The 20,304-nt window shown below is 48.3% G+C and overlaps 1 protein-coding gene across 4 annotated transcripts in view; it reads right to left on the bottom strand.

Annotated features, from left to right (window-relative positions):
• bcas3 (BCAS3 microtubule associated cell migration factor) overlaps window positions 1-20,304 on the bottom strand; it is a 163,175-nt gene that overhangs the window by 89,836 nt on the left and 53,035 nt on the right. For 3 of the 4 annotated variants that reach the window (XM_035533992.1, XM_035533994.1, XM_035533995.1), the window contains 7 exons: window positions 16,157-16,201; window positions 10,349-10,473; window positions 10,077-10,242; window positions 9,516-9,616; window positions 6,148-6,248; window positions 4,633-4,829; window positions 4,402-4,499 (listed from right to left, as the gene is read on the bottom strand). In XM_035533992.1, coding sequence (XP_035389885.1) covers window positions 4,402-4,499; window positions 4,633-4,829; window positions 6,148-6,248; window positions 9,516-9,616; window positions 10,077-10,242; window positions 10,349-10,473; window positions 16,157-16,201 — 833 coding nt within the window. The remainder of the gene's footprint in view (window positions 1-4,401; window positions 4,500-4,632; window positions 4,830-6,147; window positions 6,249-9,515; window positions 9,617-10,076; window positions 10,243-10,348; window positions 10,474-16,156; window positions 16,202-20,304) is intronic. The other variant, XM_035533993.1, reaches the window with a different exon arrangement.

Here is a 20,304-nt window from a genome sequence, read left to right as displayed (position 1 = left end):
TCATGGCGCCAAGCCAGGGGAGCCGAGCAAGCTCTACGGACTAGAGGGAGGGAGAGAAAGACAGGAACGAGAGAGAGAGAGAGAGAGAGAGAGAGAAAAGACACGTAGACAAGAGCAGGACTGATTGCAGAGAATGAACAGCACTGGCGGAGAGGTCACCGCATCGTGGCCCATCCAGCTCACTGGAAGAAGACGGCTGTGGAATCTGGCCCAGACATTTCTGGAATTCCGAGTCTCCCTGGAAAACCCCCAGGGCGCGGGAGGCCGATCGGTTATTTTCAGGTGAGGAGAGAGGGGAGGCGACTCCGCAGTGCTCCGTTGTCACCTGGATACCGTTACCAGGAAGGCCCGAGGGCAGGTGGACAGGGTTAAGCTGCAGCGCTAAATGAACGAACAAAGGAGGTCTGTGCGGGCAGGTGGGCAGGTGGGCGCCTAGCAGGCTCCCACAGTGAAACTCACCCGCGCAGGAAGTGACCTCGCAGCACCTCGCCAGGACACCTGGACACAGGAGGGGCGGGGCGGCAAAACGGAGAGAGGTTCTGGGCAAACCTGCGCCGTGTGACCCATTTCAAAAAGCAGAGCGATCGCTCTGCCGGTCGCTTTCAGAGGCGTGAAATGCAGAAACTCTGAGACGAACGGTAAAACAGACACACAAGCAGCACGTTGCCAGATAGGGCTGGTTTAGCGAGCCTCCCGCTGAGAGGGGGAGAGAGAAGACCTCCTCTTTTCATCTACTGTTCTTGGGTAACTGCTCAAGGTGATGAGGTGGTGAACACCTCCACACGCCCGACTGATGCACGACCAAGTAGAAGCGCTGGCCGCTATAGCGCGGTGTGGAGGTGCTGTCAGGGTGCATTAGGCCCAGTGGCAGCTGTATGGTGGAATGGGGGGGGGGGGGGGGGGGGGGGGGGGGGGCTTGTGCCTCTCGCAGGCAGAGGGATCTCTGCTAAATCTCTAAGAGTCCTGCTAAGAGTCCTGACTCAATTACACACACTCACTCTCTCTCTCTGTCACCCACCCACACACACACACAAGGGTCAGAGTGTTGCCACTGAGCTCATGATGTTCAACATCCAAATGCATGTTTGTACATCTATGTAGCATCTTCCAAAGAGATACAGGCCTAGAACTGCAGGGGTAGCACTGCGTGAATAACTGCAGCTTAGTTACACCAGACTGGTATCCTGTACTACAACTCCAGTGTGACGCAGTGTAATCTGTCTTTGCAGAAGTCTTTCATCACTGGCTCCTGGTCTCTGAGACATTCTGATACACAGCTGACAGCACTGTTCAAAAACCTCATCCAGCACATGCTGCCTAAAATCTGACCCTGGGGAACTTAATAGCTCTGTGTGACTTTAGCACACAGAGCGCTCAAAAACAGCCACGTAGCCTGGGTATCGTGTGCTGACAGAGCAGCTCGGGATGCCGCGGGATGCGTCGGACCTGCGGGCGTGGCCTGGCCAGCAGCTCTGCGGAGGTAGAGGAGATGGCAGAGGCTGTTGGGTCCACGGCAGATGCCTGACACACTGTTGCCCGACATCTCCTGCCCGTGGCAGTCGGCATGTACGCACACACACACACACACACACACACACACACACACACACACCTTAGCTAAAGGGGTCGAACTGATTTCACGGCCCTCCACACATTCTCCTATATGCTCAGACCATTCCAACCTCGCCCTACCGTTTTAAAATGCTCCCGGCAAGACAATAAACCTACACCGGCTCCAAACGAGCCTGGCGCATTTACTGTCACAATGAAAGAAAGCAAGACGGAGGGGTGTGGGGGTGGGGGTCTAGACAGCACAGGAGGGGGAAAGATAGTGAAGCCTGCCATAGACAGAGGAGCCAGGCCTCTGATTCTCAGATAGCATGAAGATGATAAGAATGGCGTCTTTCACCATCAGATCTGGAGAATCTGCCCCCGAGCCTGCGGCACCTTCCCTTCTCCACTGGGAAGGGGACTTCCAGGACAGCGGCAGAAGAAAGGAGTCTGTCTGTGTGTGTGTGTGTGTGTGTGTGTGTGTGTGTGTGTGTGTGTGTGGTGGGGGTGACAGGTGGTGGGTGCTTTTGAAGCAGCCTGGCTGGCCTGATGGGAGAGTGTGGGGTCACTGGAGTGCGGCCTGTATCTATAGGTGGCTGAAAAACACCTCTCATCCTGGGAGAGATCGTGTGGCCGGGGCTCCTCCTCCGGCCGCTCTCCGGCCTGAATGCGAGCAGTATCTCCAGCAACAAGCCGCCTTTATACCCGTCCGGGTAATTATGGGCCATGGGTCAGGATCTGTTACTGCTGGGCCCAGCAGCATCCAGGTGCCCAGCTTCAGAGAGGAAACCCGGCGAGCACTCAGGCCTGTCCGCAGGGCCTGGAGGCAGCGAGGCAGCAGAGCAGCAAGCGCCACTACAGGACCTGCTTTGTCTCTACTCTCATCTCACACGCACACACACACACACATGCACACATGCACACACACACACACACACACACACACACACACACACACACACACACACACACACACACACACACACGCGCACGGGCTGCACCTAACTTGAGGGCTACATGATGCAGATAAAAGAAAAGCCTCACACAAGTGATTAAAATCTGCTGCTTCCGTCTTTGCAGCGAGGATGTGCGATACTGGCCATTAGCGCTGGTTGTTCGGCCTCTGATGCAGATTAGTGCAGTAGTGGATGCACGCTTGGACACGCCCATACGCTGTGTCCTCTCCCGAGGATGTCAGAGCTCCGTTTGCTCGTGAACACCGCACGCGTCCGGCTGTCAGCGCAGCCTCACAACACGTTTCCTGTCGCCGCTGACATGGATACGCCACAAACAACACCAGCCGGCAGCAGAAGAGACGGAAGGTGCTGACGCCAAACCGATGACGTGGTCATAACAAAACAAAAACAAAAAAAAATCAAGTAGTCTCTCTGGCTGGGTTATCGCAGGCTCCTGTCTTAGCCCTGCACAAAGCCCTGTGTAGTCTAGCAGGCCTCTGGATGATGCTAGATTGGAGGGCTAGATCGCACCAGCGATAGTGCTGGCTGCACGCGTGCGATTGATTTTGGGAAGCCGAGACTCTGGGTGCTAGCCTCCTTCTGACATCGGACTTGCTGTGTCAGAGGCCCACGTCTGCGCTGCGCGCATCCGGCCACGCCCACTCCGATGAAGACGGCTCCCCTGGGAGGCGTGTGAAACGTATAGCGTCTTCCACCCCCCGCCACGCGTCCCCGTACGCACGGCCGCGGTGTGGCCGAGGCTTTGGTATCTCACGTGACGAGCCCATATCATGTTAGTCTGGGGAGAGTAGCAGAGATGGAAGCGTTGTGGGGGTGCTTTCCATGGTCAGGGAGCGCAAGTGTGAGACGTCGGGCGGCTGAGGGTCCGGGGCGCGCATGCACAGGGGGAAGCGCGAGGCTGCGGGACACGGGGGGGGGGGCCCGTGGCCTTTCCAACACTCCAAGATGAAGCGTTAGGGCTCAGATAAGAGGAGGCGCCAGGCTGCTCCCGGCCCTGAGCACTGAGCAATCACACACACATACACACACACACACGCTGATAAACATCGACCCATAGAAGCCCGCTGCGGCCCTCCTCCAGATGACAGAGAGAGAAAGAGAGGCAGAAGAAATGGGAGGGGAGCGGAGGGGAGGGGAGGGAGTGCGGATGGGCGGGCGGAGCAGCGGGCTGGTTTAAGCTGGGTAATAAAGACGGACGCTCGGTTTTGGAGTGTCACAGGGCTCCTCATCGGAGGTGATGAGTGGAGGACAGAAATGCAGGTCAGTGCCGCCTTAAAGATGAACGACGCTGACAGCACGGTGGAACTAATGCACGTGTGTACACCGAACCGCTGAAGAAAGCATGAAAATCAACAACAGTCAACTTGATGTTTTTGACAATTACGTCAGGCGGCGAGACGTCTCAAATACATGTCGACGTTACTCAGACACAGCCAAATACTCTCCTGATAATCTTGTTACTGAAAAAGGACTACTGATGTACTAAATCAGTTCACAGGCCCAGATTCAAAGCCCGAGTCTCTTGATTGGATCTTAACGTGGCAACTGGACGAAATGGAAAACATTTTGAAACGCCACTGAACACCACCAATGTAATCCCATGCAAGGATAAGGCCTGCAAGGTCTGCTATTATACTGCTATTCCCTAAACATGCTACAAAAAAAAAGCACAGAACTTTAAGGATTTTAACCTCAGCATGTTTAACACGCTTCATTATGGTCAATGTGACTGATAACAGTGACCACTAACAAGTTCTTTACCATGTGCCTCTGCGATTTCAGTGATCCCTGTGGGCAACACGGCGGAGGGGGTTTGGGAGAACAGCCCTGCGAGCATGGCGGAGGGGGATCGGGAGAACAGCCAGTGTCTTACCTGAACCGTTATCGATGACAGTGGTCTGGGTTCTGCGCTCAGTCCCCAGGCGAGAGGAACCGGGCATGCTCATGGGCTCCGAGCGCACTGGCTGGATCCTGCCACGCAGCAAACAGACGGATTTCATTATGGAAGGTAATGATTCACATTTTGCATCTTGAGGACAGAAATGTAAGCTCATAGTGTTGTAAGTGTGTGTGTGTGTGAGAGAGTGAGTGTGTGCACGCGCACCTCAGGCTGTGCAGGTCCAGGTCATCCGTGTCGAAGTCAAGCAGAGGCTGCTGCGTGTCACTGGGCCCCTGGGACTGCAGCACTGATGAGCTGGAGGAGATGACCGTGGTCTGGCCTGAGGGGTGGATGGTCTTAAACTGGAACTGTGGGCCCATCCAGAGACGTCTGTGAGGGCCGGTGTGGGTCACGATCTCCACCTGCAAAAACATCCGTGACAGCCACCGTGACAGCCTGGACTGCTCACGCAGGGCTGTGATTCAGGCCAGGAGATGCAGGATTTCCACAAATCCTATTAACACGAGCATCTCGAAAATACTGCATTATCTCACATATTTTACTGATCGGTCATGCAATATTGTGAATGATTTCAATGCAAGTGACAAAATGATGCACCAAATCAATCCATAAAGATCTCAAAAATCCTCAGCACTGCCTTTACATGTTATAATTTCGTCTTCAGTATATAAGAACCTTTTGTGAGAGATGAATTATCATCTAAACCCACACACGTTGGCGCACAGCAGAAAGAGGCATAGCTCTCTGCTCAGCAATGCCACTCCGCAAACGTGCGGTAGACGGACGCTCCTCTCCCTTGCCAGCGATCTGCACCAACATGGAACAGATATGTGCTGCGTCACCACCATCGAGCGGGAGCAGGAGGAAGGAACAGGAGGAGACAAGCCCGCTCCGTCAAAGCCGACAACCCCCATCCCAAAGTAGCGTGGGAGTTGCGCGCTTCTCTCCGCCCCTCGTCACATCTGTGTAAACGAGACCGCGAGGAAGACGAATGTGCCACTTTTTTTTCCCCACCCGAGTGTCGGCAAGCCCTGGGAGACACGGATGCTGCGCTGCTGGGTTTACACGGGCCAGAGGCGGATGTCCCCCACCCCTCACGCCACGTGACGTGCTCGGTGGGGACAGCTCCGGTCGTACACAGCCGGCTGCCGGGGCGCTGCCGTCGTTCCAAAAAACGAGGGCGAGCGCTGCAATCCTAATCCCCACTCACAGATAAACTGAAGCACCAAGAAGGGTTGGGCCGCATGTATCTGAAAGTGGTCGTGTTGAGCGTGGATGGTGCGGTATTAAAACGCCTGGGGGCAGCGGCATATCACACCATATATATGAAGTGGAATTAGACTTTGTTAATATCCGGACATCAAGTCATGAAATGTACATTATCTAGAACCCATAGAAGCATTAAATGAAACCATAGCTCAAAAAATAAATGCATTTTTAAAAATGCAATGCAGTCTGCAGTCGTCATTTTGATAACTATCAGGTATAACTAGGGAAGGAGGTACCAAATGACAATTACCAGAATACCAGTGACAAGCAGTTTGCATTTAGCACTGTTAATAATGCATGGCAAAAAAAACTGTCCATGACAAAAGGTTGGACACTTAACGGACTAACCAAAAGCCATTTGAAAACCCCTAACAGACTGTGTGCCTTCCCTGGCCTGGGGGCGTTCTGGCCTGGTCATGCTGAAGGACGCAGAGGAGCGGGCGTGCTGACCTGTGAGAGCCACTCCTCATCCTCGTGGCCACTGTGGTCGGACGCCAGGCTGTCGTAGGACTCGTGTCTGGTGATGGGCCCAGGGCTTCCTGGTGGCACCACTGTGTTGAAAAAGCAAACAGGACGATGTTCTACATTTGAGTCAACATCTCGTGTGAGGAGGAGAGTGAGAAAGCACTTTTTTCCCCTATGGGGAGGGGGAGGGTGTGCGTGTGTGTGTGTGTGTGTGTGTGTGTGTGTGTGTGTGTGTGGAGCTGAAGCAGGCTTGAGTAACCCGGCATAAAGGATGAAGACTAATAAGCGGAATGGGTAGTTTCTCTTCCCACCTCCAGGCTAACACATGACTATGGTGCAAATGTATTTAATAAAAGTCTGAGTTATAAAGTTGTCAAGATCTAATCTGGGGAACACAAGGAGCTTCACATTCTTTTTCTCCCTCATCATCACGCACGCACGGCAGGTGTTGAGACACAACTGAAGTTTAAGTAACATGCCCTGATTCTCCAACAGACGATGGCAAATCTCCTCACCAACACTACATGCTGGCAGAGGCTGAACACAGAGGCAAGCTGCACAAGAATCAGTGCCGATCTCAAACGGTGGTGAATACAGACAGGTCTCACTCACTCCCCCATGGCCCCTGGGCCCAGAGGGGCAAAAAGTGTCGACTAATTAATAATTGAAGCAGGAGAGCAGTAGCTGTCCCTGTGGCTCAGGTTTCAGTGGGCTCATAATGACCAGACTGGAGTAACAGTCTGAACACTGCAACTCAGAAAACAGAGGAGGCTGCAGACAGGAAACGGGAACCGACCACACAAATTTGCGGTGGTGCTGAAACTGCGGGACTTGCACGTCTCCTCTGGAGACTGGGTGGTTGTTGGTTTTTTTGCCAGATGAAAATAAAGCAAAATGACAAAGTCAATATTGCAAATTACGTTTGTCTGATCATTATATAAAAATGCCCTATCGGCTGAATCACTATCATTATATATAAATATATAAACATTATATATTTATATTATACATTATTTGAGTGGCGTTCCAGCATATGAAATTCATGTGATGTGACTCGAATGTGTTACATTGGTGAACTAATTAGTACAAAACTTGGTGGCTTGTCAATGGGGCACATAACTATAAAGCATTAATAAAACTTGCATTCCTTACACCACTTGTAACTGATATGACTAAGTGATGTCAGGCTGTAACAGAGCATTTGGAGGGTGACGGGGTCTGGCGGAACGCGACAGTTATGATCTTATCAGCCATTGAAGGGTCCTGCTGTGTCTGTGCAGGAGCTGGACAGCAGAGCCTCTGGGCTGGCCCTGAAGTGGTGCCAGGCCTGGCCTTTACCCCAGCCTCGTCTGTCCTGCCTGAGGCCCAAGGAGGCAGTCAGGGTTACTGACCAGGCGTCTGCAGCCAGTAGGTGGGCTGAAGGCTTTGTTGAGTCTCCAGCCACAATTAGAGCGTTATGAGGCGTGGAGCGGCCCTGCTGGTTGGAGCACTGGGAGCTCGTTTCCATGACCAAACTCCGCGGCCAGCCAGAGGTGTTTGAGTACACAGTGCAGACAGCTACGCAAATATTGCCCAGACCCCCCCCCCACCCCCCCACCCCCACACACACACACACAAAATTAATCATAGTTGAAAAACAAAAAAAGGATTAAGAAAAAGAAAATACTAAATCATGGTAAACGAATGCCAGCAGCCGAGGTTGAGGACGGGAGAGAAAGCCGCGCATTCATCAAAAGGTGGTCGAGCTGCAGCCTTGGACGAAAGCCCTCACAACTCTCCTCAAGCCTCATTCATTAGCGAGCTCTCAGACACGGAGGTGCCTGGAGCTGATAAAGAGTCGGCTAATGTCGCACGGCCAGGACTCCCTGAGCGCAGTCGGCCGGGTTCGCGGGGAGCTTTCGCAGGGCCCGGCGCGCGCTCATTATCTGCCCGTCATCTGGGCGTAGTCGGCGGGATGGCTGGGCAATGCTCCTCCTCCCAGGGTGCAGGGAGCCCGGGGCAGATGGACAGGTGGAGATAGTGCCCGTGAAAGTGGCGCCATGGCGCCTTTTATCACCAGCCCTGCAGGCTCCAGATCCTCTGACCCTACTGTCCACATGCTGCATTTTTAATCAGCCAGGTCATCCAATATAGAGGCCGACGCCGGGCTGTCAATCGTGGCAGGGCCCCGCCACGCCCCCCTACGCAGCCTGAGGCCATGCAGGATGCCCCGAGAGCTTGGGAAGTGCCCGCCGCTGGCGCCCTTGCGCCATCTCTGCGCCTCCCTGGTCGCCCCTCCCCGTAGTAGGCTTCGGCTGACGTTACATGGAAACCGAAAACCCGATAAGGCTCGCGTTCACGGCTGGGGCAGGGCCTCTTCTCCAGACTCCTCCCTTGGGTTCAACCGAAGCTGGAAGATGAGGCGACCGTGCTGGCCCCGATGCCGAGCGGAGACGCTTCTCTCGGCAAAGTCCCACGGGAGGAGACGGGAAGGTGGCGTGCAGTGGGTGGCGCTGTACCTCGGGTGCTGAGGGCAAAGCGTGAGGTAGCTGCGATTCAGCGCATACTGACCCCGGACCTGCCGCACTGGTTAGTAACCGGGGAGGACGGGGACAGAACTAGAGCCGCTCTAGTTCTGTTTAAATCGGGACACGCTGACCCGCCGCTCGTTAAACCACCTGCTCTCAGCGGAACACATCCACACAGACCGAGCGCCGCAATAGGTCACGCCAGGCTGCTCTGTCCACACCCACCCATCCGCGGGCACTGGCACTAATGCCAGAGAATATTCTACCTGTCCGGGATCAAGCCACCGGGACGTAGTGGGAGGGATCGGACGCGAGGCTTCACCCTGAGGATCCCAAGAGCCGATGACTGATGTTTGCTGACAAATCTCCAGTCAATGGCGTTGTGCTGGCGTATTAGATGAGTGGCCTTCTGTGAGCACACTGCCCTGGAACTGCCACCACTTGCATTTGCCCTCGTGCACTTGGTACTGAATTACATGGGCATAAAGTCACACTAACTGTCCTCATTTGAATGCGGACTTAATACAGAGGCACAAACAGTTAAGGGGGAGAGAAACCGAGTGACAAATACCCAAAATCACGCATTCCAACACACATACTCAAAGTGAGACTGGAGGCAGGGGGCTTGCTGGCCTTGGGGTGCCTGTCAGTTTTTGCTTTTGCTGGCGACGCAGTGGATTCTGCAGGACACCATGTGCCACCAATAATGCTCAAAACAAAAGCCCATGGACCATATACAGCATTAAGCACCAAGTCATGCTTTAGTGCACTAACCTTCTCTTGGGTTTCATGCTCAAACAAATGCATGTGCACACACAGACACACACACACAGACAAAGTGCTTACAGCCAGCCAGGAGGTATTGGTAGTATTGCACCAAATCAGAGGCCAGAACCAAAGGGTGGTTGCTGTTGAAAGGAGGTTGGAGCTCATTCCACTGTGGTGTTCTATTCAAAACAAACACAGAAATCAATTTAGGAAGCACACATCAGAGAAACAGATGTATAGGACGGTCTCCCGCTGAGCAGTAATGAACTCAATTCCCCTAAGCATGGCTGGCCTTCCAGTTCTTCTGCCTCATGTAGGCTAACTCAAGCAAACATCACAGGACCCGCTATCACTTTACACTCATGGTTTTAGCAAAGAACAGGTTTCAAAGCAAGTCTTTTGGTCCAATCCCATTCGACACACTTAGGTAAGGACTATTGTGGGTAATGCTCCTAAACTCAATGTATGGATCACACATAAATCTGGCTGCCTTGAAATAAATGCAAAATCTCATTCATAAGGGGTGAGGTCTTATGACGGCTGCCTAATGCAGTGCAGGATGTCATTTTTGGGCCATCGCTGGTGATGTACTGGCTTGGTCTGTGGTTTAATGTGGCTGAGCTGAAGGCAGGACAGCACCTGGCCAAAGTCCAACAGGCTCTAGGACAGGTGTTCAGCTCCAGAGGCGTGTCATCCCCTATCTTCTGCGCTGTGCTGATTGGCCGAGGCTCCAGGACGTGCTCCACCAGGTTACCGTAGCAGCTCACGATGTAGAGGGAGTCAACAACAGCCTGGCGGGACTGATCTGAAGAGAACAGGCAACAGAGGGTGTCAATATGTCACTTTCATCAACTTTTACAAATAACAACCAAAGTGCTTTACAGTCAGACGCATTTGTTTGAGGTTCTGACCTTTCTCTCTCTTCATGTTGGGATTGGTGATGAACCAGGAGCAGGAGGAGGCAAACACAGCAGCCACACAGAACTCCCCTCCACTGGACTTACTGGGGGAGATCTGGGGGGGCGGCTTGGCTTTGCTGCAATAGACAGAGACACAGGAGTGAGCTTTGGGGAGGAGAGCGAGAGAGAGAGAAAGATAAGGGGGAACTTAAAGAGAGACACAGAAAGGCTTCTGCAGCCTGCTGTAGGGAATCTGAGCCCCAGGGTCAAATAACAGAAGAAACTCACAGCCACATCACTGAAAAGAAAAGAGACATCGAGTTGGGATGCATAAATCAGGACAATGGTCTCCACACATGAATGACTTCTTTCAAGGGTTTGAGTGAGCCAAGAAAAATTTCACATCAACAAAGCAAAACACTTTATCTATAAATGATGAGCATCGCACAAGTACACCCCATGCATGAGCGCAAAAAGATCACCCTTTACCAAGGTTACCAGTGCTCCCACTGTTTCCCAATTAACACATATTAGTTTGATCCGTCTTAGGTCTTGACATCACATCACAACAATTTAATTCTGCCTGGTTTTGAAGGATGACTAAAAATATAGCTATACATTATAAACGTAATTATATATGTATATAGACAATATAATATAAACAAAGAATCTATTTTCTAAAATGTCTAAGTGTTTAAAACTGGAATGTTGTTTTGAGATTTGACAGTTGATTTAGTAACGGTAATATCACATCTGTAGCGTGTTTTCTTTCTAACATTCCAGACAAAGCAAGAATTGCAAAGTTGTGGCATGTTGATGAAAAACACATCATTAAAAACTAAGCTATTAGAAAATGGATAATAATTTACACTTTAGAGGCCAAGGACATTGTACATAATAGATGAAAAATTCAGACTATTTGTGTTGTGCAGCCCTAAAAGCTCATCACACACATCCTCGCGAAGTGAAGCGAGTGTTGATGTCACATAATTGCGGTCATTTGCTTATAAATCTGGTCCAAATGGAAGTGCTGCAGCTGCCCCTGCAGCTCTCATTCTGGATTAGCCATTTAAAAGAATTTATTGGGGGCTATTGAATTATTCTGCATGCCAGAAACAGTTTGATGAAACCCTACACAGAAAATGGCCGAGCAACGCTATTGGTGCAGAGAGGGGTGGGGGTGGGGGAGGTGTGTGGGTGGTTGCGGAGGGGGTCACCATATGGATCCCATCCTGGAACAGTAGCGGCTTGGTATCAGTGTCGGGCTCCTGCCTAGCCTCCACTGTAAAAATCTGCCCTCCACATCTTAGCCAGCCACACAAGACACTGAACACTCACAAATCTCCCACGAACCAGGAGCATATTATCACAGGAAACATGAGCTACACGCACACCGTATAACACTGTGTGTAAGGGGAAGCAATAAGTTACTTATCATTTTCAGAAATGATAGTAGCAAGAACCAATAAATGCTTCTGGCATCAACTCAGCAGTGACATATTGAGCACCATCAGAGGAAAAAGAAAACAAACCCCCCCCCCCCCCCCAAAAAAAAAAATTATTTTTTTTTTCTATCAGCAAAAGTAACAAACTATTTTAAAGCCAGCTGAGTTGAGCTTAAAGGCAAACATGTACTGACTGTCCAGTAGTTGACCTCTCCAGTTCGGACCTGAAGGACACACTAATGGGTGCTGAGTGACCTGTTGCTGCACTGAACTCTCACTCTTTCACTTCCCTTAAAGCTGTCAGCAGGTCGTAAATTACTCCCAGGTTGAGGAGTGATGCTGCCGTTTTTGGTTAGCAGACACCACACCTCGGATGCCAGCTACGAAGGAGGAAAGTCAGGCCTGTGGAGGGCGAGGGGCACGGATTTATTAGTGCTGGATGAGGGAGGAGCCCTCCCCTAAATATCTGCAGTGTAGGGTTCACCTGATGAGAAGACAAAGGCATGTCAAGATATTGTCTTAGCCCGCGTGTCCGTCTGCATGTCGTCTGCGTGGCTGTCGGGACGAACAGAGGATCCAGAGCTAAGTCAACCCCACTGAGGAGCTCGGCAGGTCCAGCATATGGCGTCCTCTCTCTGCTCCCACCTGATGACACGAATAAAACGAGAAGAGTCCGAGCCGACAGCGCCAGGTACGGCTCACCCTGCCCAGACCTTCATGGGCCAAGGGGCCGGTCTAAATGACCGCTAAAACTTCACTGCACCCCACGGAGTTGGAGGGTTTGAAGAAACTGAATGAGGCAGCCTGTTTTACAGAGTGGGAGGCAGGTAGAGGAGACTGAGGTGGGGGTTTCATCTTCAAGTAGTTGATTTTCCCTCCTCCAAGGCCAACATCAAGCCTTGAAGCCTCCAATCTGGCAGTTTCTGGTGGTCTAAGGAAAACAACCTGACTTAACATTCCTTTCTCATAAACCATAGGCCGATCCGCACCATTGCACATGCTTCGCTGGATCGGAGAGGGAACCGTACCCCCTCCACTCTCCACTTATTTTTTGGTAAGAGCCTTGCACAATAAATCCGGTAATAACGTTATTCTTTTAACCATGTTTTCAAGGCATAACTGGAAGCCTTTGAGTATCAAACCACTGTTGATGTGATGATGAGAATGAGAGCAGCGCATGGCGTCGGTTTTGGGCAGCCGGGCTGGGGTCTGGCCGAAGCCCTCAAGTGCAGGGGAGCTAAGAGCTGCCTTGCTGCTGGGCTTTTCAGCAGAGCTCTTTGAAGAGGCTTTGGTCAACAGACGCCTGCCAACAGAGCCAGATCACAGCTTGGTTCGGAATATTCTGGTTCTGAGTATAAAGCAACCTCTGGCGATGAGATGTCTGCATTTTCCATCAGCCTTTTCCTGTCGTCTTCACTTGAAGTGGCTTTAAAGTGTTGGGCTTTTTGCCCCCTTTGAGAGACAATGCGAGCTACAGTGATTCTGCAGACCACAAGCCAAGTATTCAAAATAAACATTGCTGCTGGAAAGATGTCAAAAACCCCATAAGTTACCCAGTATTAATAAATAATAAAGCATGAACATATTTAGTGTCATGGTAGTGAAGGAAAGATGAGCATATGAAAAAGATGGGCAAATGATTCCCTCTTTCTTGGCGTTTCCCTTCTGCCGCCGCTGCTCTTAACAGAGACACTACGGGTTTTTCTGTCTTACTAATTCACTGAAAAGACTCCTCACATGTCATTTCCACTTTTAATTTAACAAATGAGGACTCCTGACTTATAGCTAATAGCTTTTCCTCAAGGGCATAATTCAATCTGCAACGTCCACCATCAAAGTCCCCGCGCATTACGGTCTGGGAGCGGGCGAGGCGCCATGGAGGGGGAAGGAGCAGCCTCCATTTATTTTCAGGGCCCACGGTAAACAAATACTGCGGGGCTCTTACCCTTGTCTGCCGCAGAGCAGCGAGGAGCCGCAGCCGGCGCAGGCTGTGTGGAGGCTGTACGTCAGGAGAGGGAGCCATCGTTAAGAGCACGGCAGAGGACAGGGGCATCCCTCGATGTGGCGTACATCGTTTCAAGGCGGCCGGTCGGCGTACGCCGCCGTACGTGCCGAGCGGACGCTGGCCTTTTAGGAGCCCCCTCCTGTGCGCCCCGCGTCACAGGCCAGGAACCGTTACTGCCGTTCCGCCTCGCCACAGCACCACCGAGGAAGGACACGCATTCCTGCTCAGCTCTCTGTGGCGAAACAGCTGCCCAATACGAGCTCCACGGGTCTGACTGATGAGCTCACGCGATTGGGCAATCACGGTCTGGCTCCAGCTCACATGAGGATCGCGAATTGATCAGGATTTGAGGCAAAAGCATAATCATTTGGAAGCGTGTACCATGGAAGGGCACTTTGGAGACATTATCTTAAGTTGGGCTTGTCTGCTTCACAGTTAAACCTTCGTCATTTGAACCTCTGGGCCACTTGAGAGCCATTTCATACACTTGAGAGCAAATCATTAAAGTCATCTAAGCCAACAAAGCGCAGAGCAGGATATGGTCCTGGTGCATCTCACATTAACATTTCACTGGCTCATTAGGAAGGAAGTCATTAAGGATATCGCAGTTTCTCATGCTACAAATGAATACAGCCTCCAATATCACAGTAGATTGGGATAGGAGGACAGAAACGTTTCGATTGCAAAAGTATTTAAAAGTAGAAGAGGACTCGATAGCAAAGATGGAAACCAAAACCCAACCCAAGTCCCAAACCCAGACCATGTGGAAGGCACCACATGCTTTTCATTTAAGGCTGGTGCAAGGCAAAAGAAAGACCTTAAGGGAACTGTTCAGGGTTGACAGAAGTTCCTATTTCAGCAGTTCCTTCGCAACTTGGCTCCATTTGTGAGATGATTTGATTCAGGGAAAATCTATGGTTTATGAAGAAAGCAGGACTGCTAGAGTGAACATGTTATTTCATATTAAATCTAATGCATTTGACACTATATTCATGTTGTAGTTTAAACTTCTACTCTTATTAAATCAAGTTTTTACAATGGGCTTCTTTTGCAGATCACTGAATCGAGTCCAGCTCCTTGCATCAGAGCAGCTCCAGTAGGAGGTCCAGAGTCCAGTACAGTTTGGGGTTTTCCCTGTTCACAAACACCTACTAAACTTAGCAATTTATTTGGTTGAATCAAATATGTCTTTAATAGAAAATCCCCCAATTTCCTGGACTCTTGCCCCCCAGGACAAGCGCTAGGCACTCCTGGTGTAGATGGATCTATTGATAAACCGTCATTTCACATTTTACATTTCGTTGCGTTTGCTCAGTTTCATCTAGAGACAGCTGGGGTACAAAAATAACTGAAATCCTATTTAACCAAGCCCAAAATACATGAATGGATTACAAACATTTTAATAACAGAAAAGTTATTTATTGTTTCCTAATGCCCTTCAAAACAAAAAAGGTCACGAAAAAGTCCAAAGATCCGTGATTTTGCCACATTACAGTACAAAAATATTCCGACTTACAGACTAACCAAAGCTTAGACAGCTTAGACCTTTTTCTCCCTATAGCCACTGAAGCCACTAATTACACTTTCCCAAATCTATTCTAAAATCATCACACCAAATAAAAAAAAAGCAGAAACAGATGAACGTTCCCCTGTCTCTCGTATCCGGAGAACCACTCAGAAAGGGCTGTGTGCAGCTTGGTTTCCCAAACATGCACCGCTTTTCAAGTTGCCAGGCCATAAAAATCACAATTTAGCACAAATGTGAATACAAAGATGAAAAAAAACCAAAAAAACAAAAACAGCCATTGTCTTTTAATTTAAACACGAGAAGGGAAGCAAGCGATGGATAAGTGATTATGGGAAAGTAGCCTGGAGAAAGGCACAACACAAGCAAAGCTCTGTGACACACAGCAGGAACCGTGGAACACAGTGCCCCTGGGATCGGCGCTTCACAGACACCATACTCCCTCCACCATCACAAGGACACTCGCACACCACAGCCAAACGCTCCAAAAACAACGCGAACAAATCACTGGATCCAAAGCATCTATTTTTAGAAAGAAAAAAAAAAAGATTGACTCATCTTGTATGTAACGATTTGGTGACTAACTACCCTCAAAATCTTCCTTTTTTTCTATAATTTTAAGATAACAAATAAAGTGTGGTCAAGCAGCCTCTTTCATTCAAACATGGAGTGTAAAAGCTAAACAAACAAACACATACATTCAAGGAGTGTTACTCCAGGCTGCGAGAACAAACGGATCAAAACAAGCTGAAATAATACTCTGAAATGCATGAAACACCAAATGCAGTCACTTGCTGAGGCGAATACAAAGTAAAGCATGCTGCGAATGAATTGGAAAAACTCACCATGGAGTTTTAATGGAAAAACATCCTGCCCCAAATAGGTAGGGTCTTCATAATGGGAGAGATACACACAGATACATGGAAAAACCATTATTATTATTAATTGGGAAAACAGTCAACAAAAAGTATTTTACATGTCTAGTCCATGACACATCACAGAAACTGTGTTCTAATGATTACATTGTAGTTGAATACAGTTTAAAACGACATAAAACAGTCTTCACAAATATTTGCCAAAACACCCCCCACCCCGCCCGCAATAAATAAATAAATAACTAGATGACATGTTGAAGATTAATTTCCTATTTCTTTGTTAATTCTTTTATCGAAATGAAATCTCCAGCAAGATATGCAAGGCCTAATTTAAGATCTGATGTTAATAATCTGGGGACTCTAATCATGAGCACAAGGGTGTGGCTGCTTGAGTATTTTTGTAAGGACTTGAAAGGGGTGAATAACCATGGCGTCCTCATGTTCTGCCAGAGTGACAAATGGCCATCACTTTTACAGTAAACAGAGTTTTCCCAAAAGCAATAACGGGAGATGACACTGGACCTTGTCCTTCCAAGAAAAGTTAATCATATACAGGGATCTACTTAGTTCAACAAGGGAAATACAAGAACTAAATCAAGTCGTTTTACCTAGGATGCCACTTTAAGGCCACTTATTGTAAAATAGCTACAGAGCAGGTGCCAGTGTAGTGTGATGAACACAGTAGTATGCTAAAAGTATTCTAAGAGCCGGGTCAGCTCCTACAAGGCTTCCGTGGCAGGCCCTCAGACTCACGGCTGCCTATTACATGGTATTACGTTTTATTTTAACTCAAACATCTTTGCGAAATCAAGTCAATGAATAAAACAAACAATCATACGAATATGTAACCGAATGACTGACAATCCCAAAGCATGAGGGAAGGACCTTGTTGACCCAGGTGACCAAGGGACACACTCCCACCAGGGTAAGTCCTTTCATCACCTCTCAGGATGCAAAGAAATGCTTGGTAGAGTGATACACCACTCACCCAGGGATGAGGCAGCCAGCAGGCAGGGAAACAGTCCGTGCTCTGTCAATAACCCACCTCTACTACTCGTCTGTCCAACATACGCCAAGCATCGCATTCACCGCACAAAGCAAGCGCAGCAAGACATGGCAGGCAGCCAGGCAAATTACAGCATGGCCCGGAAAGAAACCGCAGCACTAACGGCAGTCGTCATATCTCGAGGCCGTTAAAGGTGGGGCCGAGAAAGACGGTGAGAATATGCATGAACGACTATATGGGAATGTTCTAATTACAATAAAGAGCTTTTGTGTGAATTCAGGAAATGTGACGGTGTGTAAGCTTTCAAGTCTTTATTTCTCTTTATTTTTGACTGGGAGTTTGAATTTTAAATTCAATTTTAAATTTAAATTTAAATTAAGACGTATGCTCAAATAAATTCAAATTAATTCAGATAGGAATTTGGCAATACAGTGGCCATGTGACCTTAAAGACTGTCCTAAAAGTGGTACAGGGTAATCTGTTGATCAGCTTCAATATAATCTTAAAGTTATGTTTTGATATTGTTTTATGTAGATTTAAAAAAGCTTTTTCAAAATTGTTCAAAATATTTTCAAAGGAATAATTCTAAAACATGTGGATAGCTGGGCAGACAGGCAGAGTCCTTTAGAGCATGTGTATACACAGTCACGGCACATCTGCATGTCTTGGTCTCATTACACTTCCACACTCAACAGGCAAAGTGTAGTACTAGGCTAAATGTTTGTACGGCACCCTCAGTAACATCTATCCATAATATATCTTACAGCTAGTGGTTACTCAGCTAAGGAACCATATCCTTCCAAGAGATTATTTTAATTGGCAAACAATCATCTGTCCATAAATCCAATGCATTTTAATCTTCACATGTGAGATATTCAGAGTCAGTAACCTAGAGTTATTTTCAAAGTCAGTTAATGTTTGACGCATAAAAAAACTTTCTTTCATTTAAGTAATACTGCCCAGCTCAGGCCTTTTCTCTTACCCTCCGATGCAAAGAAACTTGTACGTGGCTTTGTTTCCTGCCGGTTGGACCACTGAAAGGTTCTCTTTGCTGGGCTACCTTCTAAATCTCTCCAGAGGCTTCAGTATGTACAGAGTTCTCAGTCACACTTCATCACGTGCTCATACTGCACCTGTATTTACTGAGGCACTCTGGCTCCTTGTGTATGCTAGTAGCAACTTTAAAACTTGTGTTTTGAATATAAAGCAGGTTGTGATTTAGCTGCAGTTTAGCTCTGGAACTTGGCGACATCTTACACTCTTCCTCGCTTGTTGTGTTCTGTTATTTCTCTCGCTGTTTGATATCTTGTTTGGTATTGTTTTGATTGCTGGTTTGTTATGCTTTAGATTTAAGAAAAGTGCATTATACATCATCCTCATCATAATTATCATTATTTTCCAAGCAACTAGGAATGCCCCCAATCCAATCTGAAGTATCAGAGTTAATGTAGACTTTAATGTTATTTTACCTTACTGTGTCATTTTGAATAACTTGTGCAACTACTGTACAAGTGACATCCACGACTTGTGACAATGGATCATGTTATCAGAAACTCCCTTGCAGTGAAATGTCTTCAGTCTGTTACCATGTCAAAGCAGAAAAACGAAAACTGCACAACAGCCCCGTGCACTGGATACGATGCCAGCAACAGAAGAGCTTTCAACATGACCAACGCAGTAAAGCATCGAAAAAGAAAACATCTGAAGACATACAGAAAATATTTCACCACAGCAACAAACACTGGATCATAAGACTGCAACAAAAAACCTGGGTCAGGACAACCCTAAAATCAACTTATTACAAATATTAATTTTGTGCTGCCACATCTCCGAGGCCAGATGTGCCACACTAATCCTGGGTAACTAAACAGCTGCATTAAAGCATAACGCCCACAGATGCAGGAACATCACATCAGCCCTATCATTTAAATTGCTGTCCAATAGCTTGTGACAGGGCAATAAACATTAAGTACTTTAACATAAATATCATAAATATTGTAGACAATCATATGGAATTACACACTATCAGAAAATCTGAAAACCACATTTAGATATAGTCTAAACTATAGTCAATAGCTGGACAGGAAAGAGCTTAAATAATGACACAAATATCTGGGCGGCTGCATTTTGCGTTTTTTCCTTCTTCGAGGTTATACCTCATTTACACCAAGCTGGTTTTGTCTCCTTTCTCACAGCCGCCGGGACGGCATCTAATGAGCTAATGAGCCTTTTGAATCCTAGTGTGTGGAAAAAAGCCTTAAAAGCCATAAGACAGAGGGGATAATCATAGGAAACTGGCCTGCCCACACCCAGTCTAACCAGAACACGCACGCACGTGCGCACACCTAATTAAGCCAAAATGGATTGTTCATACAGGTGTAAATGCATCTGTCCAGAGTCTTGTGCACGTACACACACATCAGTGGTCTAGGTGGACAGACAGATGGTGCTTTAGCACCCCTGTGCAGCTAGTGTAAGTGTCTAATCTCGCTCTTACACGGTCTGTCTGTCTGTCTCTCTCTCGCTCTCTCTCTCTCCCTCCCTCCCTCTCTCCCCCTCTCTCTCCCCCTCTCTCTGTCTCTCTCTCCCTCTCCCTCCCTCCCTCTCTCTCTCCCACACAGGTTTGCTGGGGGTTGCGAGTTGTGGCAGAGGAGATGCCGCTGACGGAGGCTTGGTGGGAGCCCAGGACTCTGCTTAGCATCCACTTGCTTACCTCTGCTCAAGAGGAGGGATAAGGAAAGTGAAAGGAAATAAATATGTACACACACAGAAAGCTAAACAAGTGAGAAAGAATTAACATATTACTTATTCACTCAGTAGATTTTAAAAGTCTACACACATTAAACAATTTAAGTTTTTTATGTATTAAAAAAAGCAAAGTAAAAGAAAAACTTTTTATTTATATCCATTAGAAAGAGAAAGAGAGAGAGAGAGAGAGAGAGAGAGAGAGAATGCACTCAAGACAGATACTGGTAACACTGAACAAGAAATAAGCTGGTACAAAGTCAGGGCAATGACAATTTCCTGAAACATTACTTCCAGTGTAGGGGAAGAAGCCTCATCGTTCATTACCAAGTAATAAGATACTAAAAAATCCACATCTGTCATGGAC

This window comes from Electrophorus electricus, chromosome 15 (genome assembly GCF_013358815.1).
Source record: "Electrophorus electricus isolate fEleEle1 chromosome 15, fEleEle1.pri, whole genome shotgun sequence".
Classification (NCBI taxonomy): Eukaryota; Metazoa; Chordata; class Actinopteri; order Gymnotiformes; family Gymnotidae; genus Electrophorus; species Electrophorus electricus.
Note: the sequence above shows the minus strand (reverse complement) of the source record. Positions and strands in the feature narration are given on the sequence as shown.